Source organism: Erpetoichthys calabaricus, chromosome 8, assembly GCF_900747795.2.
Source record: "Erpetoichthys calabaricus chromosome 8, fErpCal1.3, whole genome shotgun sequence".
Taxonomy (NCBI): domain Eukaryota; kingdom Metazoa; phylum Chordata; class Cladistia; order Polypteriformes; family Polypteridae; genus Erpetoichthys; species Erpetoichthys calabaricus.
The window spans coordinates 20,790,067-20,812,749 of NC_041401.2; the positions used below are offsets into that span (position 1 = coordinate 20,790,067).

The 22,683-nt window shown below is 41.7% G+C and overlaps 1 protein-coding gene across 1 annotated transcript in view; it reads right to left on the bottom strand.

Moving 5' to 3' along the window:
- myo3b (myosin IIIB) overlaps positions 1-22,683 on the bottom strand; it is a 619,900-nt gene that overhangs the window by 238,101 nt on the left and 359,116 nt on the right. The window contains 1 exon segment of the mRNA XM_051930711.1: positions 20,594-20,628. Within this exon segment, the coding sequence (XP_051786671.1) occupies positions 20,594-20,628 (35 nt within the window).

Genomic DNA, 22,683 nt, shown 5'->3' on the forward strand with positions numbered 1-22,683 from the left:
GACCTTTTACTTAGTACTTACTTAGTTCAATCCAATTTGTCAGAGATTCCAGCCCAGAGTCTCCTTAAGTGACCAGTTTCGCACACGGGGATTTCTGGGGTTTTTTTGCCATTCTTCCCTACATATCCTTCTCAAGCTCTGTCAGGGTGTATGGTGCCCATCAGTGGACAGCTCTTTTCAGGTCTCTCCAGAGATGTTTGATTGGTTTCAAGTCCAGGCTCTGTCTGGGCAACTCAGTGACTTTCACAGAGTTGTCCTTAAGCTGCTCCTGTGTTGTCTTTGGTTTTCCTTAGGGCCATTGTTCTACTTGGAAGGTGAATCTTTAGGATTTTTTGAGGTCTAAAGTGATCTGGAGCAGGTTTTCATTAATAATATCATTGCACTTTGTTCTGTTCAGCATTCCCTCTCAGTAAATGCTTCTGAAAAGCAACCCCACAACCACGTATTCTTAGATAGAAATACAGATGTTTACTTGTCCCGAGGGGGAAATTTGGCTTTTTACAGAAGCTCTTTAAATGAATAAATACAAAGAAAGAAAGAAAGAAAGAAAGAAAGAAAGAAAGAAAGAAAGAAAGAAAGAAAGAAAGAAAGAAAGAAAGAAAGAACACATACATACACACACTATGGTCTGAGCACATACTAGAATGACATAAAAATCAAGAAAATGAAAAAGAAAGGTTATGATTTGTCTGTCGCAGTCCCAAGTAAGGTGTTATGCAAACATATTGCTGTTGGTATAAGGGAGCCCCCATAGCATTTCCTGACACATTTTTGTTGAATAATTTGTTGTCTGAAAGTCTTTTATCAGAGACAGGATGCGCAGCATTGTTTGTAATGACACTCAGGTTTGTTTTAATTCTCTCCTTTGCTACGACCACCAGGGGGTCCAGAGTGTGTCCCAGCCTGCCCTTTTAATTAGTTTGTTTAATTTGGTGGGCCTCTCTTGAAGTGGCATTACCAGCCCAACACACCACAGCGTAGAAAATCACACTGTAGTTTTAGAAGATGTGAAGGATGTCACTTCCCACATTAAAGGAATTCAGTCTCCTAAGGAAATAGAGCCTGTTTTGTCCTTTTGTATACAGCTCTTCTGTGTTACAAGAGCAGTCCAACTTGTCATTGATGAGGACCTCCAAGCATGGCCAGATTAAGACGAAGTTGAGCCTGATGCTGCAGCGCAAAAAAGGCCTATTTTTTCTCAGCATTGGTGCATTCGACACTCACCGTACATGCACACTCAGACCGACCAAGGAGCCTTAATTGCTTGTGACGCAACCAGCCCTGCCTTTATTGAACATGAATAATAATAACGACGTAGTATCGTAACAATTCGAGATTAACATCAATCTATGTAACATCAACATTCAGTAGCAATTGTCTGAGAAGTGCACTTAATGCAGAAAACCTAACAATGAAATACACAAAATTTTGCAATTCTCTTACGAAACAGAGTAAGAAAAAATGAATTTGCAGAGACATTGGGTCAAAGTGACTCAGTTCAGGCTCTTGACAGTAAAAATTTGTCCACGATTTAAATTTCATAATAGCCCAGAATCCTGTCGAAGATTTAAAAAATTCTAAACATCCATGCCGGGCCTGCGGGCCAGCTTTTAGTTTTACCTTTACAGATAACCATTTAAATAGCCATCGATTTTTACTGTACAACTAACTTTCAAGGTGAAGAATTTACTACGTGGCACTTACCGAACAATAATAAAGTGGCAAGAATCCCCAAGATATTGCAAAAAATGCAGCTAAATTACTAAGTAAACTGTTTAACGTAAAATTGATAGCATTAACTTGAAATCTTCGGTTAACAATAAACAAGACGTTATAGTTACGTCACAACGCAAAGAACAATAGTAACTGTATAATAAGTAACGCTGTGTCTAGGCATCCGAAAGTCGGACTCCAAATTTCACTCTAAGAATTATTTTGAGGTTAATATAGCAAAGGAAAACTGTTCAGCTTCCGGAAAATTCTCGTCTGTTTTCATCTGGGCCTATTTCAGGAATGGGCCTAATGCTGCAGCACCTTTAATCCGGCCATGCCTCCAAGTACTTGTAGGAGTGGGCCAACACTCCATCCACTTCCTGAGTAGTGACCAGACGTAGAGGCCGTTTAGTGTGGCAAAAGTCAATTAATAGTTTCTTGGTTTTGCTGATGTTAAAATGGCTCCACTATGCTTCACCACTGGAAAGGCACTGCACAGGGGATGAGTTGTACCTGGTTTACTCCTGACATAATGTTAATATTGGTTTCATCAAACCAGAGTATCTTGTTTCTCACAGTCCGATAGTCTTTAAGTGCCATTCAGCAAACTCCAATTGGGCTTCCATGTGTCTTTTTCTAAGGAGAGGCTTCTGTCTGTCCAGTCTGTCATAAACCCCAAATGGATGGAGTATTGCGGTGATGGTTGTCATCCTGGAAGTCCACCCCCAAGCCACCTTCTTTCAGGTTTTCTGGGGCTCAGAGTGACAGTCTGGTTCTTGATCACCTCTCTTACTATAGCCCTACTCACAAGTTTGTTCCATTTGGCCAGTCAGCCAGCTTCAGGAAGAGTTGTGGTTGTTCCAAACATCTTTTAATTAAGAATTACAGAGGCCACTCTTCTCTTGGCAGCCTTTAATCCTACAGAAACATTTTGGCAGATTTCCCCAGATCTGAACCTTTACACAATCCTGTCTCTAAGTTGACAGGTGTGTGCCTTTCCTAATGAGTCTGATCAATCGAATTGACCACAGGTGGACTACTAACAAGGTGCAGAGACATCTCAATGTTGATCAATACGAGATGAGACACAAAAATAACCAGATTGGTAAAAAAATGATTTATTGATGAATTACAGCTTTCTAAACATTGTGACCTTCTATATACTCCCCTTCCAATCTCTGTACCGCTCCATACATATCTTCCATTGATTGAAACAGTGCTGGAAGTCTTCTTGCTTGAGGCTCTTCAACAGGCTTGTCTTCACTTCATCCACTGAAGAAAAATGTGTTCCCTTCAGGTCACTTTTGATTTTCGGGAACAAATAAAAATCACAGGGAGCTAAATTGGATGAACAGGGAGGATGATCGAGGGCAGAAATGTTTTTGTCAGTCAAAAATTGCTTTATGGAAAAGTTAAAATTGTGAGAAGTTTGATGTTGATTCACTGTTCGATTTTTTCACCCGATATTATTGCGGCAACTTGTGTAGCGATTGTTGTGCAAATAATGACTGGGCTCTTCACAGGATATACCCAGCCGGTTGGCGGTTTGAGAGGGCGTGTAGGAGAGGATAAAGTTCTATGATTCACGTCCAGCTGACTTCAAAAGACGGTTTTCCAGGAAAGCCCCAACCCCAGTCCAGTTATTTTTGTGTCTCACCTCGTAGAATGGGATGCACACCTTAAAGTGTCATAGCAAAGGGTCTGAAATAGTTGCGTCAATGTGATATTTCAGTTTTTTGGTTTTAATAAATTTGCAAACATTTCTAAAACTGAATTTTTGATTTCTCATTCTGGGGTTTTAAGTGTTAACTGGTGTGGGGAAAAAATGAATCTAAACGACTAACTCAAAAAAAAAGTAAAAGGGGTCAGAATACTTCCTGCACCCACGCAATGTGGCCTTGAAACACCAAGGAATCCTCTAAGAACAGCTGCAGTCTGTTATTGGAGACCAAGATATCTTATCTATCCTGCACAACTTCTTCCTAAGAAGACATTCACCGGAACCAGCCATACGGAAAGAGGTTTAAAATGGATTAAAGGTTGCGATGATCCATCATCAGAGATAACCACAAATCATCTAAAAGAATAATATATTTCTAATGTGACAATCCTTTCTTTTATTCATAAGAGGTTTGTTAATGCACTTAATTTTTTAAGGGCATTATTAGGTTTACTAAAGCACTGTTGACGATAAATTGGTAACTTATCAGAAGTTTAATTTATTATATACAGTGCATCCAGAAAGTATTCACAGCGCATCACTTTTTCCACCTTTTGTTATGTTACAGCCTTATTCCAAAATGGATTAAATTCATTTTTTTCCTCAGAATTCTGCACACAACACCCCATAATGACAACGTGAAAAAAGTTTACTTGAGGTTTTTGCAAATTTATTAAAAATTTAAAATCCCATGTACATAAGTATTCACAGCCTTTGCTCAATACTTTGTCGATGCACCTTTGGCAGCAATTACAGCCTCAAGTCTTTTTGAATATGATGCCACAAGCTTGGCACACCTATCCTTGGCCAGTTTCGCCCATTCCTCTTTGCAGCACCTCTCAAGCTCCATCAGGTTGGATGGGAAGCGTCGGTGAACAGCCATTTTAAGATTTCTCCAGAGATGTTCAATCGGATTCAAGTCTGGGCTCTGGCTGGGCCACTCAAGGACATTCACAGAGTTGTCCTGAAGCCACTCCTTTGATATCTTGGCTGTATGCTTAGGGTCGTTGTCCTGCTGAAAGATGAACCGTCGCCCCAGTCTGAGGTCAAGAGCGCTCTGGAGCAGGTTTTCATCCAGGATGTCTCTGTACATTGCTGCAGTCATCTTTCCCTTTATCCGGACTAGTCTCCCAGTTCCTGCCGCTGAAAAACATCCCCACAGCATGATGCTGCCACCACCATGCTTCACTGTAGGGATCGTGCCAGGTTTCCTCCAAACGTGATGCCTGGCATTCACACCAAAGAGTTCAATTTTTGTTTCATCAGACCAGAGAATTTTCTTTCTCATGGTCTGAGAGTCCTTCAGGTGCCTTTTGGCAAACTCCAGGCGGGCTGCCATGTGCCTTTTACTAAGGAGTGGCTTCCGTCTGGCCACTCTACCATATAGGCCCGATTGGTGGATTGCTGCAGAGATGGTTGTCCTTCTGGAAGGTTCTCCTCTCTCCACAGAGGACCTCTGGAGCTCTGATAGAGTGACCATCGGGTTCTTGGTCACCTCCCTGATTAAGGCCCTTCTCCCCTGATTGCTCAGTTTAGATGGCCGGCCAGCTCTAGGAAGAGTCCCTGGTGGTTTCAAACTTATTCCACTCGCGGATGATGGAGGCCACTGTGCTCATTGGGACCTCCAAAGCAGCAGAAATTTTTCTGTGACCTTCCCCAGATTTGTGCCTCGACACAATCCTGTCTCGGAGGTCTACAGACAATTCCTTTGACTTCATGCTTGGTTTGTGCTCTGACATGAACTGTCAACTGTGGGACCTTCTATAGACAGGTGTGTGCCTTTCCAAATCATGTCCAGTCAACTGAATTTACCACAGGTGGACTCCAATTAAGCTGCAGAAACATCTCAAGGATGATCAGGGGAAACAGGATGCACCTGAGCTCAATTTCGAGCTTCACGGCAAAGGCTGTGAATACTTATGTACATGTGCTTTCTCAATTTTTTTATTTTTAATAAATTTGCAAAAATCTCAAGTAAACTTTTCTCACGTTGTCATTATGGGGCGTTGTGTGTAGAATTCTGAGGAAAAAAATGAATTTAATCCATTTTGGAATAAGGCTGTAACATAACAAAATGTGGAAAAAGTGATGCGCTGTGAAGACTTTCCGGATGCACTGTAAATCTAACATGAACAATGCATTTCATCTCTGAGCTGTTTATTAGGCACATAGAAGTTCATCGTTATATAGTATGACATACCTAGCTAAGTACTAACAGTTTTTAACAGATAATATGATGTCACTCATACTGTATACTCTTGGGTGAATGTGATTATCTGTTAATAGATAACATATGATGGTTATAATGCAGCTATTGCAGGACTACTACACATTATAAAGGTTATAAATGCTCTAACTAATATCACACTTTATAATGTATAGGCAATGCTGCTACCTGCATTAAGCTGAAAGCACAACTTTGAAAGTTTCAATATCATAGTTAAATTGTTTCAATAATTATTTTCTTTACTCAAGCACTGTCCATTATTTAAAAAAATGAACAGTAGAATGCACTGTAACTGTGAAGCAGGCTCTCCGTGCACATCCCATACCAACCTTATTGCGTCCTGCGCCAAGCTGAGGAGGCAGCGACTTTGAAGCTGCAGTAATCCTTGCTCTTGATGTTGCCAGATTGCCTGTTTAAAATAAATACATAATACGTTGTTTTTTAAAAAAAAATACAAATATCGCTCACCGGGAATGTTGGTCTAGGGAAGAAGAAAAGGAATATTTAAAAAGGGGGCTAGTGGAAAAAAAGGTATGGATTGCCGGAAATTTGCAATCCTTTTACAGTGAGGTGAAAACAGGCAGCGGTGGGGTTTTACTAGCTGAGGGAGAAAAGCCTGACAATGAGCCTTACACATAGGTGAGAGATCCTCTTGAAAACACTGCCTTCCAGGCAGCCTGTGCAGCCGCATTGTCAGGGCAGAGGAAATGACAAAACTAAGCATGTGCAAGACACCCTAAACATTTCAAAGTTTTAGCAAGTACAGCACAAGATGTCCAAATGTTTTCTCTGGCTATATCTTCAGAGGCTAAACTGTGATTAATAGCACTGAAAGAAGCCTTTGAAGCAGGATTGGTGACATCAAAGTCCTAATCCATGGGTGGCAGGATTTTTATAATGAGGGAAAGCATTTTAACACATTTCAAAGGGCTTACAGCATGAATAAACAATAGATTGCCACAGATGTGCCACACACCTTTGCAAAAATAAAAATACAAGAAAACAAGGGGGGTGGGCACAGGTTAAATGAAAAAAAATTGCAAGAGTAAACCTGAAAAGTAAACTTATATTTATAATTTGTCTATAAGAACACAAGAAATAACTTGTGTTATCATCATACAAAGCTTTTCAATTCCACCACGTGCACAGGGACAACAGCTGTGTCGAGTGGCTTTTGTTCAATGCTAACATTTAATTGACTGTTGCCATAAGGTTTTTTAACTACTATATAGTTTATTACAGATCATTAAGCAAATATATAAACATATAAATGGACAGACATACTAATAAATAAGAAATAGGGAACATACAACTTTAGCTCTTTAAAATAACTTCCTATAGCAAGTACCATCTCCTTATACTTTACAAGCACAGATAAATATTAAAATCACTTTCTTTCTTTCTTTCTTTCTTTCTTTCTTTCTTTCTTTCTTTCTTTCTTTCTTTCTTTCTTTCTTTCTTTCTTTCTTTCTATATGTGGTGAACAGGTAGGTTAAATGGCCTTTATATGATCACCCAGGGGGACAGTTGCTAATTGAAATTCTGGTTTTGAGTCTCCATTTCCTTCAAGAGTGAAAGCAAAGGTCTACAGGACGGTAGTGAGACCAGCTATGTTATATGGGTTGGAGACGGTGGCACTAACCAGAAAGCAGGAGACAGAGCTGGAAGTGGCAGAGTTAAAGATGGTAAGATTTGCACTGGGGGTGACGAGGATGGACAGGATTAGAAATGAGGACATTAGAGGGTCAGCTCAAGCTGGACGATTGGGAGACAAAGTCAGAGAGGCAAGACTGTGTTGGTCTGGACATGTGCAGAGGAGAGATGAGGGGTATATGGGGAAAAGATTGTTAAGGATAGAGCTGTCAGGCAAGAGGAAAAGAGGAAGGCCTAAGAGAAGGTTTATGGTTGCAGTGAGAGAGGACATGCAGGTGATGGGTGTGACAGAGCAAGATGCAGAGGACAGAATGATATGGAAGTAGATGATTTGCTGTGGCAACCCCTAACGGGAGAAGCCGAAAGAAGAAGAAGAGCTTCCATTTGCTTAGTCAATATACCACACTGCACATCTTCACATAGATCTCTGAAGAGTTGTAAGTGTGCTACTAAACAGAATGATAAGATAGACACTCACTAAGAAAATTCTTAGGACCCCATACTAATATTGGGCAGGGCCTCCTTTTGCTCTCAAAGCAGCCTCAGTTCTTCATGGCATGGATTCCACAAACTGTTGGAAGCATTCCTTTGAGATTCTGGCCCATGTGAACATGATTGCATTACACAATTTCTTTGGATCTGTCAGCTACACATTCATACCTTGAATATCCCCTTCTGCAATTGGCTCTCTCTCACTCACCCCTTGAGAGAGAGAGAGAGAGAGAGAGAGAGAGAGAGAGAGAGAGAGAGAGAGAGAGAGAGAGAGATAGATAGATAGATAGATAGATAGATAGATAGATAGATAGATAGATACTCCAGCAGCAGCATACTGATAAAGAACAATATTAAATTAAAGAGTGATAACAATGCTGGTATACAGACAGACAATAACTTTGTATATTGTTAACGTTTACTCCCTCTGGTGGAATTGAAGAGTCGCATAGTGTGGGGGAGGAATGATCTTCTCTGTTTGTGGAGCAGGACAGTGACAGCAGTTTGTCGCTGAAGCTGCTCCTCTGTCTGGAGATGACATTGTTTAGTGGATGCAGTGGATTCTCCATAATTGACACTGTTTAGTGGATGCAGTGGATTCTCCATAATTGACAGGAGTCTGCTCAGCGCCCGTCGCTCTGCCACGGATGTCAAACTGTCCAGCTCCGTGCCTACAATAGAGCCTGCCTTCCTCACCAGTTTGTCCAGGCGTGAAGCGTCCCTCTTCTTTATACTGCCTCCCCAGCCCACCACTGCGTAGAAGAGGGCGCTCGCCACAACCGTCTGATAGAACATCTGCAGCATCTTATTGCAGATATTGAAGGACGCCAGCCTTCTAAGGAAGTATAGTCGGCTCTGTCCTTTCTTGCACAGAGCATCAGTATTGGCAGTCCAGTCCAATTTATCATCCAGCTACACTCCCAGGTATTTATAGGTCTGCACCCTCTGCACACAGTCACCTCTGATGATCACAGGGTCCATGAGGGGCCAGGGCCTCCTAAAATCCACCACCAGCTTCTGGTTCTATTCAATAAGGGCGCACACAAAAAGGCGAGCTTCAAAAAGGCGACCACAATTGGGCGCAGCAAATAAAGGCAAACGCAACAAAATTGTTACAGAAAATTTATTAGATAAAGGCAATGATTGAACGTATAAAAAAGCAAAAGCAAGAATATTAAAACATTCGCTCAATTGAGGTCACCCTTTTGAAGCTCGCCTTTATTCGCCGCGCCCAATTGAGGTCGCCCTTTTGAAGCTTGCCTTTTTGTGTGCGCCCTTATTGAAGGATACCCCAGCTCCTTGGTTTTGCTGGTGTTCAGTTGTAGGTAGTTTGAGTTGCACCATTTAACAAAGTCCTTGATTACTTGATTAGTTAATGTGCGGTGAGTGGCAAAATGGCTGTCATTGAATCATCCAGGTGGATTCTGCACATTGGTGGTGGTTACTCTGTTATTTTAAGAACTGCACAGACATTGTCACAGTGGATAAACATATCCAGGTCTACCCCAATCAGAAGCCCTGGATGACCAGGGAAGTCCGGAGGCTGCTGAATGAGAGTAACACTGCCTTCAAGTCTGGTGACCAGGTCCTCTACAGCACAGCCCATGCCAGGCTAAACAGGAGCACCTGAGAGGCCAAGTTAGATTATAAAAGGAAGATCGAGGAACACCTGGACAGCAACAATGGCAGGCAAATGTGGATGGGTGTCCAGCATATGATCAACTACAGGACCAGTCCCGGAGCTGTGGGAGGTGATTTATCGCTGGCTGAGGAACTGAACCACTACTTTGCCCGGTTTGAAAGTGGATTCACCAGAGACAGCCAGCCCCATCTTCACAGTGGGGAAGCACAAGGTGAGACGCACGCTGCGAGCTGTCAACCCACGGAAGGCAGCTGGACCTGAAGGCATCTCAGGATGCATGCTGAAAGACTGGGCAGACCAACTGGCTGGGGTCTTCACCAGGATATTCAACCAATCTCTCTCTCAGTCCACTGTGCCATCCTGCCTGAAATCCTCTGTCATAGTGCCTCTGACCAAGAAACAGACCATCACCAGTCTTAATGACTACAGGCCAATTGCACTGACCCCTGTGGTTATGAAGTGCTTCGAGAAGCTCATCAGGAACCACACCAAGTCATTTATTCCTCCCATGCTTGATCTGCACCAGTTTGCCTACAGAGCAAACAGGTCTACGGAGGACGCTGTGGCCACTGTTCTCCATGTTGCTCTCTCCTATCTGGAGCAGCTGGGGAGCTATGCACGGCTACTCTTCATAGACTTCAGCTCTGCCTTTAATACCACCTTACCCCACAGACTGGTGACCAAACTGTCATACATAGGAATTCCACACTCCACCTGCCTTTGGATCAAGGACTTCCTGAGTGATCGCACTCAGAGGGTTAGAGTGGGCCCCTACTTCTCCACACCCATCAGCCTCAGCACTGGATCCCCACAATTGCATTCCTGCTCACCACAGTAACACAATTGTTAAGTTCACTGATGATACCATGGTAGTAGGGCTCATCTCTGGGGGAGATGAGGGATGAGGTGGAGCAGCTGACAACATGGTGCAGTAATAACAACTTGCTCCTAAATATAGCCAAGACCAAGGAGCTCATCGTGGACTTCAGGAAGAAGGCAGACAACATCCAGCCACTCATCATCAATGGGGACTGTGTGGAGAGGGTCTCAGACTTCCGCCTCTTGGGTGTCACCATTAGGGAGGACTTGACCTGGGGAACACACACTGCTGAGGTAGTGAAGAAGGCCCAAAAGAGACTCTACTTCCTGAGGGTTCTCAGGAAGAAGAACATCCCTGAGAAACTGCTGGTGTCCTTTTACCGCTGCACAGTAGAGAGCATCCTGGCCTACTGTCTCTGTGCGTGGTTCTCCAGCTGCACAGTAGCACAGAGAAAAGAGCTCTACAGGGTCATTAAGGTCGCCCAGTGGATAGTCGGCTGTTCTCTCCCCTCAGTAGAAGAATTACATAGTTCCTGTTGTCTCAGGAATGTCAAGAAAATACTTCAGGACCCATCACACCCAGGACATGCATTGTTTGAATGCCTGCCTTCAGGCAGACGTTTCAGATACATAAAGACTAAGACAAATAGACTGAGAAACAGTTTCTATCCTTCAGCCATCACCATGCTGAATGCTGCTGAGTGCACCTTCATGTTTACAATACAGCTCTAAATCATCATTGGCTATGGGACAAGTGCAATATGACGTATGTATGAATGGATAATTTTAGTTTTAACTTGAGTAATTGTGTTTTGTTTTTATTTTATTTTTGTATTGGAAAATTGCACCTAAAATTTATTCTACAATGTCTCATTGCTACAATGACAATAAAGATTTTGATTTGATTTGATTTACAGTGGCTCTCCACTCCCTATATAAAGCACTTTGAAAAGTGAGAAAACCGCGATATAAATGTAAGGAAATAATATTTTTATTGTTATTATTTTCCCAAAGGTGTTCCATTGGATTCAGATCCAGTGACTGCGAAGGCCATTGAAGAATATTGAACTCATTGTAATGTTCAATGTTGGGAGGGCCTGTGGCCATTAGAAGGTGGGTAAATTGTGGTGATGAAGGGATGCAAATGCTTAGCAACAATACTCAAATAAGCAGCAGCATTCACACAATGATTGATGAGGATTAACAGGCCCAAAGAAAACATTTCTCACACCATTATGCCAATACCACCAGCATGGACTGTTGACACATGGCAGGTTGGGTGCTGAGATTTATGTTGTTGGCACCAACTTTTAACACACTGTGTTCCTCAGTAGAAATGAAGATTTATCAAGCCAGGCTACATTTTTCAGTCTTCAGCTGTTCAGTTTTGGTGATCCTAGGCCAGCTGATGCCTCAGCCTTCTGCTCTTGGCTTACAGCAGTGGAACCTGAAGTGGTCTTCTATTGTCGTAACAAATCCATCTCAACATTCAACATGTTGTGCATTCTGAGGTGCTTTCCTGCTCAGCAAAGCTGTACAGAATGATTATCTGAGGTACAGAAGCCTTTCTGTCAGCTTGAACCAGTCTGGACATTCTCTATGGGCGTCACTCATAAACAAGGCTTTTCCATCCACAGCTCTGCCATTCACTGGATGATGTGTTTATTTTTATTTTTATTTTTTGCACTATTCTGACTAAATTTTAAAGTCTATTCTGTGTGAAAATCCAAGGAGATTAGCGGTTACAGAAATATCAAACCAGCCAGTCCTGTACCAGTCACGCGACGGTCAAAATCATTAAGATCACCTTTTTGTCCTCATTCTACTGTTTGATGTGAACTTTAACTGAAGTTCCTGGCCAAGTACCTGCAGGACTGTATGCATTGCACTGCTGCCACATGATTGGCTGCTTAGATAATTGTATGAATAAGCAGGGGTACAGGCCTTCCCAATAATATCCTTCACCAGTGAATAGTAACACAGTAGATTACCTTTTTATTGTACTTACCTACGAGAGCTCGAAACTGCACAATGAAAAAAATTATGGGATAGCCCTTTCCTCATATGTACATGAAAACATCCCATACTTATACAATACTTTCGTGTACGTATGAGAAGTTTTCACATATGTATGGGATACTTTCATGTGTGTGCGAGATAAATTTAGATTTAAAAAATTTACAAAAGTGTGCTTCGGGTATCCAGTATGTACTTGAAAACATATCTCATACATACGTGAAAGTATCCCATATGTACATGAAAACATCCCGTACGTACAAGATATTTTCACGTATGTTTGGGATAGGGGCTATCCATTCATTTTTTTTTTTTTTGTGCGGTTCAGAGCTTCTGTACTTAGCAGTTCCCCACAACCCTGATCACTCTCTTATATAATATGCTAACATGGCTGTTCATTTGTCTGTCCAGGATTTTGAATCACCTGTAGCTCACAAACCGCTTGAACTTGAAATTTGGTACATACTACATGATGTCTGCAATCCGCTTTCGGCGTGATGATTGACCTCCAAGGTTATTCCTCTTTTTATTTTTATTTTATTGTAGAATCAACTCTCAGCAGTGGCCAGCAGGACAACCATGTTGCGCATGCATACGGGCACTGTTCTCATCCCCACCACCTTTGCTGTCACTTCCCCTATCTCTTCATATCTTAAATCATTCTTCAGGCCGATTGAAGACTTAAGTGCCCGCTTAAGTGAAAAATTAAAGAAAACGTACTAATTAATTGCAACACAAACACTGACTTCATCAGTTTTAACGTGAAAAGATGCCGACAGAAGAAGAGATGAAGTGGGCCGCTAGGGTGGAGAAAAGTAGAGCTGCTCAGGAAGCAGCACGCGCTTCAACCTCTGAGCAAACAAATGCTAAACGTACAGAGAAAGAGTAAGAAAACTATGAGTTAAGTGTATTCACTGCACGTTATCGTGCAGTGTGCTCGTTACTGGTATATTATAAAACTGTCAGACAAAATAAATGGGGTCCACTAATGACCAAGTTTTAGTATTCATGCTATCAGTTTTTCATCTAAATACTAAACGTATTTTGTAGTCAAAGGTGGGATGACTAGTAGTGAGGATGAATATGAAGGAGATGGCACTAAAGTTAAAACTTTGTAACATCTCCCTGCAATGTAGCAGTGGTGTCTCATCAGACCTTTGGCTAGGATAGTGTGGTATAGCGGGTCCACAGCTCTCAGCAAAGGCCAGTTTTTTAAATAAATAATCACCGCGCTCACAGCTTAGCGAGGGGGCATGGTGGTTGTGGCTACGGCAGTTCTCAGGGCAATTTGCGATGTGGGCATTTCTCACCTAAGTGCACAGGTGAGAGACTGCCCGCATTCCGTGATTGTTCCTGGGGCTGCTAATTTGCCGCAGCTGCTATGCCCTCTCGACATATATAGATGTGCGAGTCGGCTAGAAGAGGAAATGAACGGAAAGAGAAAGAGATGGAGGTTGCCGGAAGGAAGTGAGGAGAAAGCCGGTGTGTGTGAGAGAGAGAGAGAGAGAGAGAGAGCGCGAAGGAGATCGAGCGAACGAGCGAGAGCAGGCTCGAGTGCAGCTGGACTGTGGGCCCTAGCGAGGTGTTTGTCTAACACCTAGGGCAGTTGATTGTAGTCGCTCCCGCTGAGCATTTTGAGAAGAGCAGGAGTGACTAGTGAGGGAGGTGACTCGCCGTGGAAGACAGCGGGAGTCGGGAGACTTGGGCAGATAATCTCCAGCGTGGGAGTCCTGGCCGTTGGAGAGAAACTAAGTCTCGGGTCTGGGATGAGTGCACGACCGAAGCCAGGGATCGGGAGGCCTCCAGACCTGTGCGGATGAGAGAAGGAAGGTCAGCTGCAGGTTGAGTGGCTCCCCCTGCTGCCAAGCCTGAATAGGGAGAAGCAGGGGAGACACTAGTAAGACGAACACACTGGGCTTAGTGTTTAGAAGAGATTGCTTCCAGCGGTGTTTTAACACTCATCATCTTTTACAGGATTATTATTTTGTTCTATTTATTGTTTTTAAACCTCCACATGTGTTTTATGGATTTATTTATTTGAAGACTTTGAATCACTGCACTTATTTATTTGAACATTGTTGTTGGATTTTAAATAAAAGCACTTGACACATTTATACTGCATCCCCTTGCTATGTTGTTGCCTCACTGCTTGGCTCATCAGTAACATTACCGACGGTGAGGGGTTCAAGGGCTCCCGGACAGCAAATGGGAGCATGGAGCCGAACCCGCATCGTCACAGATAGTCCCAGAATATTACTGCTATCACTTTCCTTAAAGAAAGTGGGGTTTAGAATTTCAGTAACACATTGGAATAGGATTTACCAAGGTGCATCTATTCATCAGCCATGTAAGAAGACCTTAATAATAGATTTGTTTGGCCTTAATAAACATGTAGAGCACAACTGATTTCAAAACTGAGACCGCCTATGCTGCATGTATTAGTCTATTAGTCAAGACCCCTAACAAAGACTTTGTTTGTGTTAAACAGCAGTGCGTGACTAGAAGGCGTACAACAGAAGGCCCTAAAGTCTCTATTCTAACATGTCACCAGAATGTATTGGTGCTCGTGATATCTACAACAGAAGTGTGATGAATCCATAAGTCTTTCTCTCCACATGTGTAATGAATCGTGCAAAGCACAATGCTGTAACACAAGCCAAGGAAATGCTAATCCTCTCTGTCCTGGAAAAGACGGATTGTGAAGTGCATCCATTCTCGTCAAAATGTGCCTCGTGGATCTGTAACATGGAGGAGTTAAACATTCTTATCAATAGTAAAAAATTACAATAATTACACACAATATTTAAACAATCTTTCTTTTGCTTTTTGAAACATGATGCATAGCGCAGTACATTATTGCAGTGTATGAAATGTAGAAACAAGGAAGAAATTAAATAAAACAGAATTATTTCATTTGTGTGCAGATTTTGCACTCTGACACTGCATACAATATAAGTTAGCACAGGAATTCATGTGCTGGAAAACCAACAGTGAAAATTCTTGCAAAAATTGAAAAAGATGGCTACTATAACTAGCTAAATATGTATAACACCATCCATCCATTATCCTATATCCTAACTACAGGGTCATGGGGGTCTGCTGGAGCCAACCCCAGCCAACACAGGGCACAAGGCAGGAAACAGACCCCGGGCAGGGTGCCAGCCCACTGCAGGGTGCACACACACACACACCAAGCACACACTAGGGACAATTTAAGAACGCCAATGCACCTAACCTGCATGTCTTTGGACTGTGGGAGGAAACCAGAGTACCCAGAAGAAACCCACACCGACACGGGGAGAACATGCAAACTCCACGCAGAGAGGACCCGGGAAGCGAACCCAGGACTCCTAACTGCGAGGCAGCAGCGCTACCCACTGTGCCACCCTATGTATAACACACAGAGATTAAATACAGTAAATCTTATAAACTGTTTTATATTAGGCCAAAGCACCACATTTATTTTCTGAGTTCAAACAACCCGTATAGCAATACATTCTTATTTTATATAGAACCTTTCACAGACCCAACCACATTCCATCATAAGTAGCTTCAGAAAGCACAGAATAACACAATGCAAAGAAAAATGGTAAAAATTACAACCATTTTAAGAATCAAAACCTTCAAAAGCTTGTTGATTGGAAACTGTGGTCATGATGGAAAATTAAAGGACCACAATCACTTGTTCTCCAATAACATGTATGGATCAGATTTCTATTTTCCCACAAAACTCCATCCATTCGTCTTCTGAATTTACATTTTTATTTCTTCATGTCAGATTCTTCATGTTATTACTGCTTCACTGGTTAAGAATCAACAAATTGCTGTGCTCACTGAACTCTCCAAAATAAAAAGGCAGGCTATGGCCATCTGCTGGCATGCTGTGGAATTGCAAACTACCTATTGTTAAATAACAAAGAGCCTCCAGAATTGCATAATCCACCTAAATAAAGCTGTCTTGAGTGTTGTCTCTGTTATACGCCATTTGCTATGGGATTCATAAAAGCACTATGAATGTTTGTGATGCGACATCTGCTGGAATGAAAAACGCAGTGCATTTTATTAGTACGTGCATTACAAAAATTTGGTATGGGATTCATGAAAGCACTGCTGATGTTTGTGATTCACCTTCTGTTGAAATGAAAAACACAATGCATTTTATTACTAAATATGCATTACAAATTCATTCCAAAAGATGGTGCACTGCAAATGTTAATGTGAATATGCTGAGCTTTACCTTGATTACTTAGACTTCAACCTGTCTTAGATGGGTAGCACAGATAGTTTAAGCAAAAATTGAAAATACAACTCATAGCCTAACACATTTTTCTTGCTGCAAAGAAGTTGTATTATAAAAATAAAAAAAGGAAAAATCACTTCAGATCCAAAACTGGGGTGAGAGAGGAGTAAAGGATCAGAAATGGATTGGCCAAATTTATGGTCAATAACCAGCAAGGATCTGAACCAAAGATTAAAAATAAATTGAACATCAAAGCTAGAATGTAGTCTTTGCCACAAATGAAATGAAGGTGTAAAGTTACGCTAATTATGCTGCATGAGGACAGCAATTTAAAGCATGGAACACCCACTTTTGCACATACCCATCCAAAAGTTTGTTTCTGGTCACACCTCTTTCCCTATATACAGCAATCATTGCATCTTTATGAAGATTCCATTGTAAAATCCTTTATCTGGACTTCCAAAGGGCCATGTGTTAAAAAGGCTAATCTACTGCTGTGGGCAGCGTGGCACTACCAGACTTTCAGTTCTGTTACTGGGCCACAGATACTTATAAACTACATTCTGAAAACTGGAAGAAGTTCACAAACCCAAACCTGCTTGTTTAGCCTAATGAAAAGAAATATTGCTCAAAATCCCTCCATTACATTTGCTTTGTTCTGTAGTCAATATTATTGTCAATATTTCAACAATTCGATGGTTTAGAAATTATCAAAGATATGGAACTGCTGCCTCTACAGCTGATAATTACTTATTTCAGTCTTCTTTATCCGATGTGAAGTTTTGTCTGTAGACTGAATAACCTTCAGGTGGCTGCACACAGGGAATTTCATTTCGTAACTACACCACCATATTCCGTATCTGCAAATTTGGACTCCGGTGTGAGTGTTTATCATTTTGCACTTTGTCTTATGTTGGATTTGTTTTGTATCTTTAACATTAAAATTTTTTATCATTTACTGCTGTAAATATGCGCACACATTTGTTACAAGTTAACTTTTGTAAACTACAAGCACGTCGTCTGGGGGATGGCACACATCTTTGTCTCAGTAGTCAGCTTCACATGTGTTATTTGCTTGCATAGTGATTGTTCTGCCTTTTTTTGTATTATTTAGTACAAGTAACGGCGCACTGCACGTTACTTGACTTAAGCATTCATAGTATTCATCCTCTTTCTCTGTACGTTTAGCATTCGTTTGCTCAGAGGTTGATGCGCTTGCTGCTTCCTGAGCAGCTCTTCTTGTCTCCACCCTAGCGGCCCGCTGCTTCTCTTCTTTCGTCAGCATTTTTTTGCGTTAAAACTGATTAAGTTAATTTTTGTGTTGCAATTACTTAGTACGTTTTCTTTAATTTTTCACTTAATCTGGCACTTAAGTCTTCAATCTGCCTCAAGAATGATTAGCGAAGGTGGTAGGGAATGAGAATGGCGCCCGTATGCATGCGCCGCACGGCCGCCCTGCTGCGCGCTGCCGAGAGTTGATTCTACAATAAAATGAAATAAAAATAAAAAGAGTAATGAAATCATCACCCCGAAAGAGGATAGAAGACGTCACGTAGTATATGTGTATCCAATTTCAAGTCAATAGGTGAAACGGTTTGCAAGCTACAGGTGATTTAAAATCCTGGACAGACAAACGAACAGCCACGGTAGCGTATTATAGAAGAAGATAATAAATTTAGAATACTGTATTATCATGGGCCCAAAATGTTTTCACAGATTTTCACATTCGTGGGGGTCCTGCATCCCTAACCCCCATGAATCACAAGGGATAACTGTAGAATATTTATTTCTTAGGTACAAGTAAAAGTTTTTTTTTATTTACTAAACAAGAGACAAAACATCCTGTGGTGCGACACATCCACCTCCTTAGACAGGGGTGAGCAGAGCATGTGCAGAACACAGGTGAACACGGACATCAAACCAGAAGGCTGCTTCTATTGTTTCCCTTCTGCCACCACCAGCACTCATGGACAGTTTTGTAAAAACACATAACAGAGTCCTCATGTTGATACAGATTAATTTTAATTCATTTTGTTTTTTATAAATTGAGCACTTTTAGACTTTATACAGGTGAATGCAGCTTCTGAAGTGTCACATAGAGTAAGTAGCCAGTCTATGGTTTATTTTCTAATCTCAAACACAAGGCCATACAGTTTACGGGAGGGCTTGGCAAGACCTTTAGTGGCTCATGGAAAATCTGATAGAGTAAGCAGCTCTTTATTCTTTAGTAAACAAGACAGAACTTCCTGAGGTAGTAGATCTGGGACTACTTAAAGAAATAAAAATAGATTCAATCCAGTCCTTCACAGGCAACTTTTATGTCTGTCAGTGGCTACAATTAGCATCACATGTTCATGCATCGTATCTCTGAACAAAAACGGTGCACAGGCCAAACAGAAGTGTGCAAGCAATCACTGGGCCTAGTTTCCTTAATTTGAATCTGTGCTTTGTATATACCACTAAGAGCTTGGTCAAAGTGCCAGAGTGTGTCTCGCGAAGGATGCCATTCCAAGAAGAACCCGGTGGCGTCAAGAGCGAATTTTGGGTTCTAATAACAAATTGTGTCTATTTGTTCTCCTTTGGTGTAAAGTTTTTAACAAACTGAAATCAGCCAGCCACCAAACTTGGCCGCACCCAACACTTTACAGGCATGTCCCATTACGGTCCCGCAGTGGTGTAGCTGGGTTGGTGCAAGGGGGGACATGTGTCCCCGGGCACAGCATCCAGGGGGCACCAAATTCCCCTTCCTCATTGCATTTTGGCAAACAGGAGGGGGCGCAAAATCTTCAGTTGTCCCCGGGCGCTGAAAACCCTAGCTACGCCTCTGCAGTCCCGTGGAGGGATGGCAGAGACAGTTGATCACACACAATTCAAGAATCTGAGAAAAGGGGGACACTGGAAATCAAAACATTTGGAGCCATTAATACTTACAGGATAAGTTCGGAATTTTGCAAGTCGAAGGTGTTTTTTCAAAAATTATACGTATTACCCATGGGAAATTGTATTCAAATGTTAAGCGCTTTCTATGTATAAACGTAAAAAAAATATCTTGCCCAAACCGGTGCTTTGTGTTGGAAGGAGGAGGAAGAGCTTAAAAACATACCAAATATGTCAATTGATTGGTGTCTTGCAATTACACATACATTGCAAAATAGCTCATACATGTCATTTTTGAACAAAAACACACCAATATTATGAGATTCAGCCATTTTAATAGAAGACCAGCTCTGCACTTAGTCTTCCAAGGCAATGGCTTCCTCTGAAAACACCAAACCACAGTAAACTTTTGGTGCTACATGGTTGGGTTTGTTTCAATTTACTTCCATATTTACATGAGAATTCATACTAGCAAAAAATAAAATATCGTCTTACCATGTGAAAAATATTACCAGGAATATATGGTAAAATTACTATATTCAGATTGATTTTGTTGTCACATGCATGCTTCAGAAACAGAGAAGGTATGGATCAATATTCAACAATTGTCTTGGCTTGAAAAATGGATATATTTTGTAAGCTTCTCCTCCATGTCACATACCCTAAATTGTAAAGCACCAATGTGGGCAAGATTTACCTTTAGAACTCAATTTTGCATGGCAAATGTATGTATAGCATGTTTGTAAAGCTGGCACCCTGCCCAGGGTTTGTTTCCTGCCTTGCACCCTATGTTGGCTGGGATTGGCTCCGGCAGAACCCCCGTGACCCTGTAGTTAGGATATAGCAGGTTGGATAATGGATGAAAAATACCAAACTTATCCTTTAAAGAGTTGGAGGCTCCTGATTTTGAGAAGTAAGACTGGCTGGGAATTTATGTAGATGGGTAGGATGAGTTTGTGCAGAATACTGATTATCATCTTATATATAAATGTCTCTGCTTGGAAGTGTGTGTGTGTGTGTGTGTGTGTGTGTGTGTGTGTGTGTGTCTGTCTGTCTGTCTGTCTGTCTGTCTGTCTGTCTAGCCCAGAAGTGCGAGGCTACAGCATGAAGCTCAAAGAGCTGGCAAGTCGGCCCCAAGTTAACAAGTCAGAAGAAGAGGTACGAGGTTACAGCATGAAGCTGAAAGAAAGCAACACTGTCGCCAAAGTGAAACCGAGAGGAAAGACAAACTTAGCCGCTAATACACAAGCGAGGCGAGCACATCGGCAAAACGAAACCTCTGAGGAGAGAGAAACTCGCTTAGCCGCTGACAGACAAGGGGGGCGAGAATGTCCGCAAAATGAAACCACCGACTCTGCATTTCAATTTTTTTTCTGACAATTTCAATAGTTTCTAGAAGCCCGGGCTTTTTACAGCACGGGCTAACACAGATAGTGTTTAATAAAGTTTCCAGGTACAACCCTAGTTCCAAATGTATCTATGTCCAGTTATTGAGGAGGCTATTAAAATATTAAGTCATGTTACAATTGCTGAAAACAAATCAAGGCACATTTTTCTAAAATTCTGCAGTGCTCTAGCACAGGGTGGACAGAGTCGGTCCTGGAGGGCTACAGTGGCTGCAGGTTTTTGTTCCAAAACCCAGTTTCTCAATAATAAGAAACACTTATTACTCAAGTGACATTTTGATTCTTCATTTTAGTGGTCTCGCTTTTTAAGGTTCTCCACCATTAATCGCTTATTTCAGTCTTAAACATCTGCATTCAATGTTTTTAATGGCTCCTTATTAGCAATAAGATGCAAATGACAAAGGAGCCAGCAGTTCTCCATCTAACTTTCCTTTGACACCTGTGGGGATTCGTCCTGCACTATTTGGTTTAATAAAACACTTAAGAGAAAATTGTGACAGACTGAAAATGATCCATTTTAGGCTTCACATCATTTAGATGATATCCTTGGAGAGGAAAACATCTACGATATAAGAAGACTAACAACCCATAACATTAAATAAGGTCTGGAACTGGCAAGGATTGGTTTCTAATTAAGCAATTGGGTTGGAATGAAAAGCTGCAGCCACTGCGGCCCTCCAGGACTGACATTGCCCACCCCGTGCAAGCAAGTCATCATATATGAGTCCCGTTTACAGACAGCACCTCAGCATTTAGCACTGTTGTAATAGCACAGCTGACCAGCAAAACTCCTCAATTAAGGGTGCAGTTCTGCCTTCTGCAATGGGATTTTGTACTTCCTAACCAATAAACCTCAGCATATGTGTTTCATATTTCTCATATCATACCTGGAGAGATCTTTATTCAACATCTACTTTCAGGCAGTTCTGTCAGAGCCAAGTGATTGCCAAGTGTTGGTGTTGATGGCAAGAGTATTGAGATCTCAGTTGCAGACATCTTTAAAACACAGTCTTCTTGTTGATCTTTTTCCTGACACCACCTCACTGAAGAGAAGGTCTTTTGGTATTCGCCCATCTGACACGCTGCCTGAAGTGCACCCAACCAGAGTAGACGTCTCAGGTTGAGCAGTGTAAACATGGAGGTGGTGTTGGCCCATTCTAGTACTGTTGCCAAGTGATCCCCATTAGGCCGGATTTATACTTCACGCCAAGCGACGCATGCTGCAGAGGATGCTCCTGCTATTCAAGCATTGCACTGTTTATACTTGCGCGCATACTTTAAGTAAATCTGGAGGAATCTGGTGGCAGTGTGAGATATTATCACGGGGAGAACAGGTTCGACTTCGCTGTGTTGTGAATTGCCTGGAACACCCATTAAACTCTGATGACACCTTACCGCAATATCTCTGAAAAGGATGTTTAATGATTAAATCCATCAGTCTAAGGATTTGTCCATTTCAGCTAGCATTGGGCACGAGGCTGAAACAATCCCTGGACGGGGCATCAGCTCATCGCAAAATGGATACAAGCACACACATACACACTGGCATCATTTTAGTGTAACTAAATCTGCATATTTTTTGAAGGAAACCAGAGCACACTGAGGAAACCCAGCAGGAAAACATGAGAAACTCCAGGCAGGGAATATCAGCGACGTGACTCCCTGAAAGACAGCAGCGATAACGCTCCGCCACCGTGTCACCCCATGTGTGTCATTATTAACAGTATTCATTATTTAAACGAAATTACAGATTTATCTGTAAAATGTAACATACATACTTCAATGCATTTCATCATGAAAGTGATATCAAGTATAAATCTAAGGATTCTAAATGTGCAGAGAGTTGGAATACCATACATTTAATGTGCTCAGTGTGGC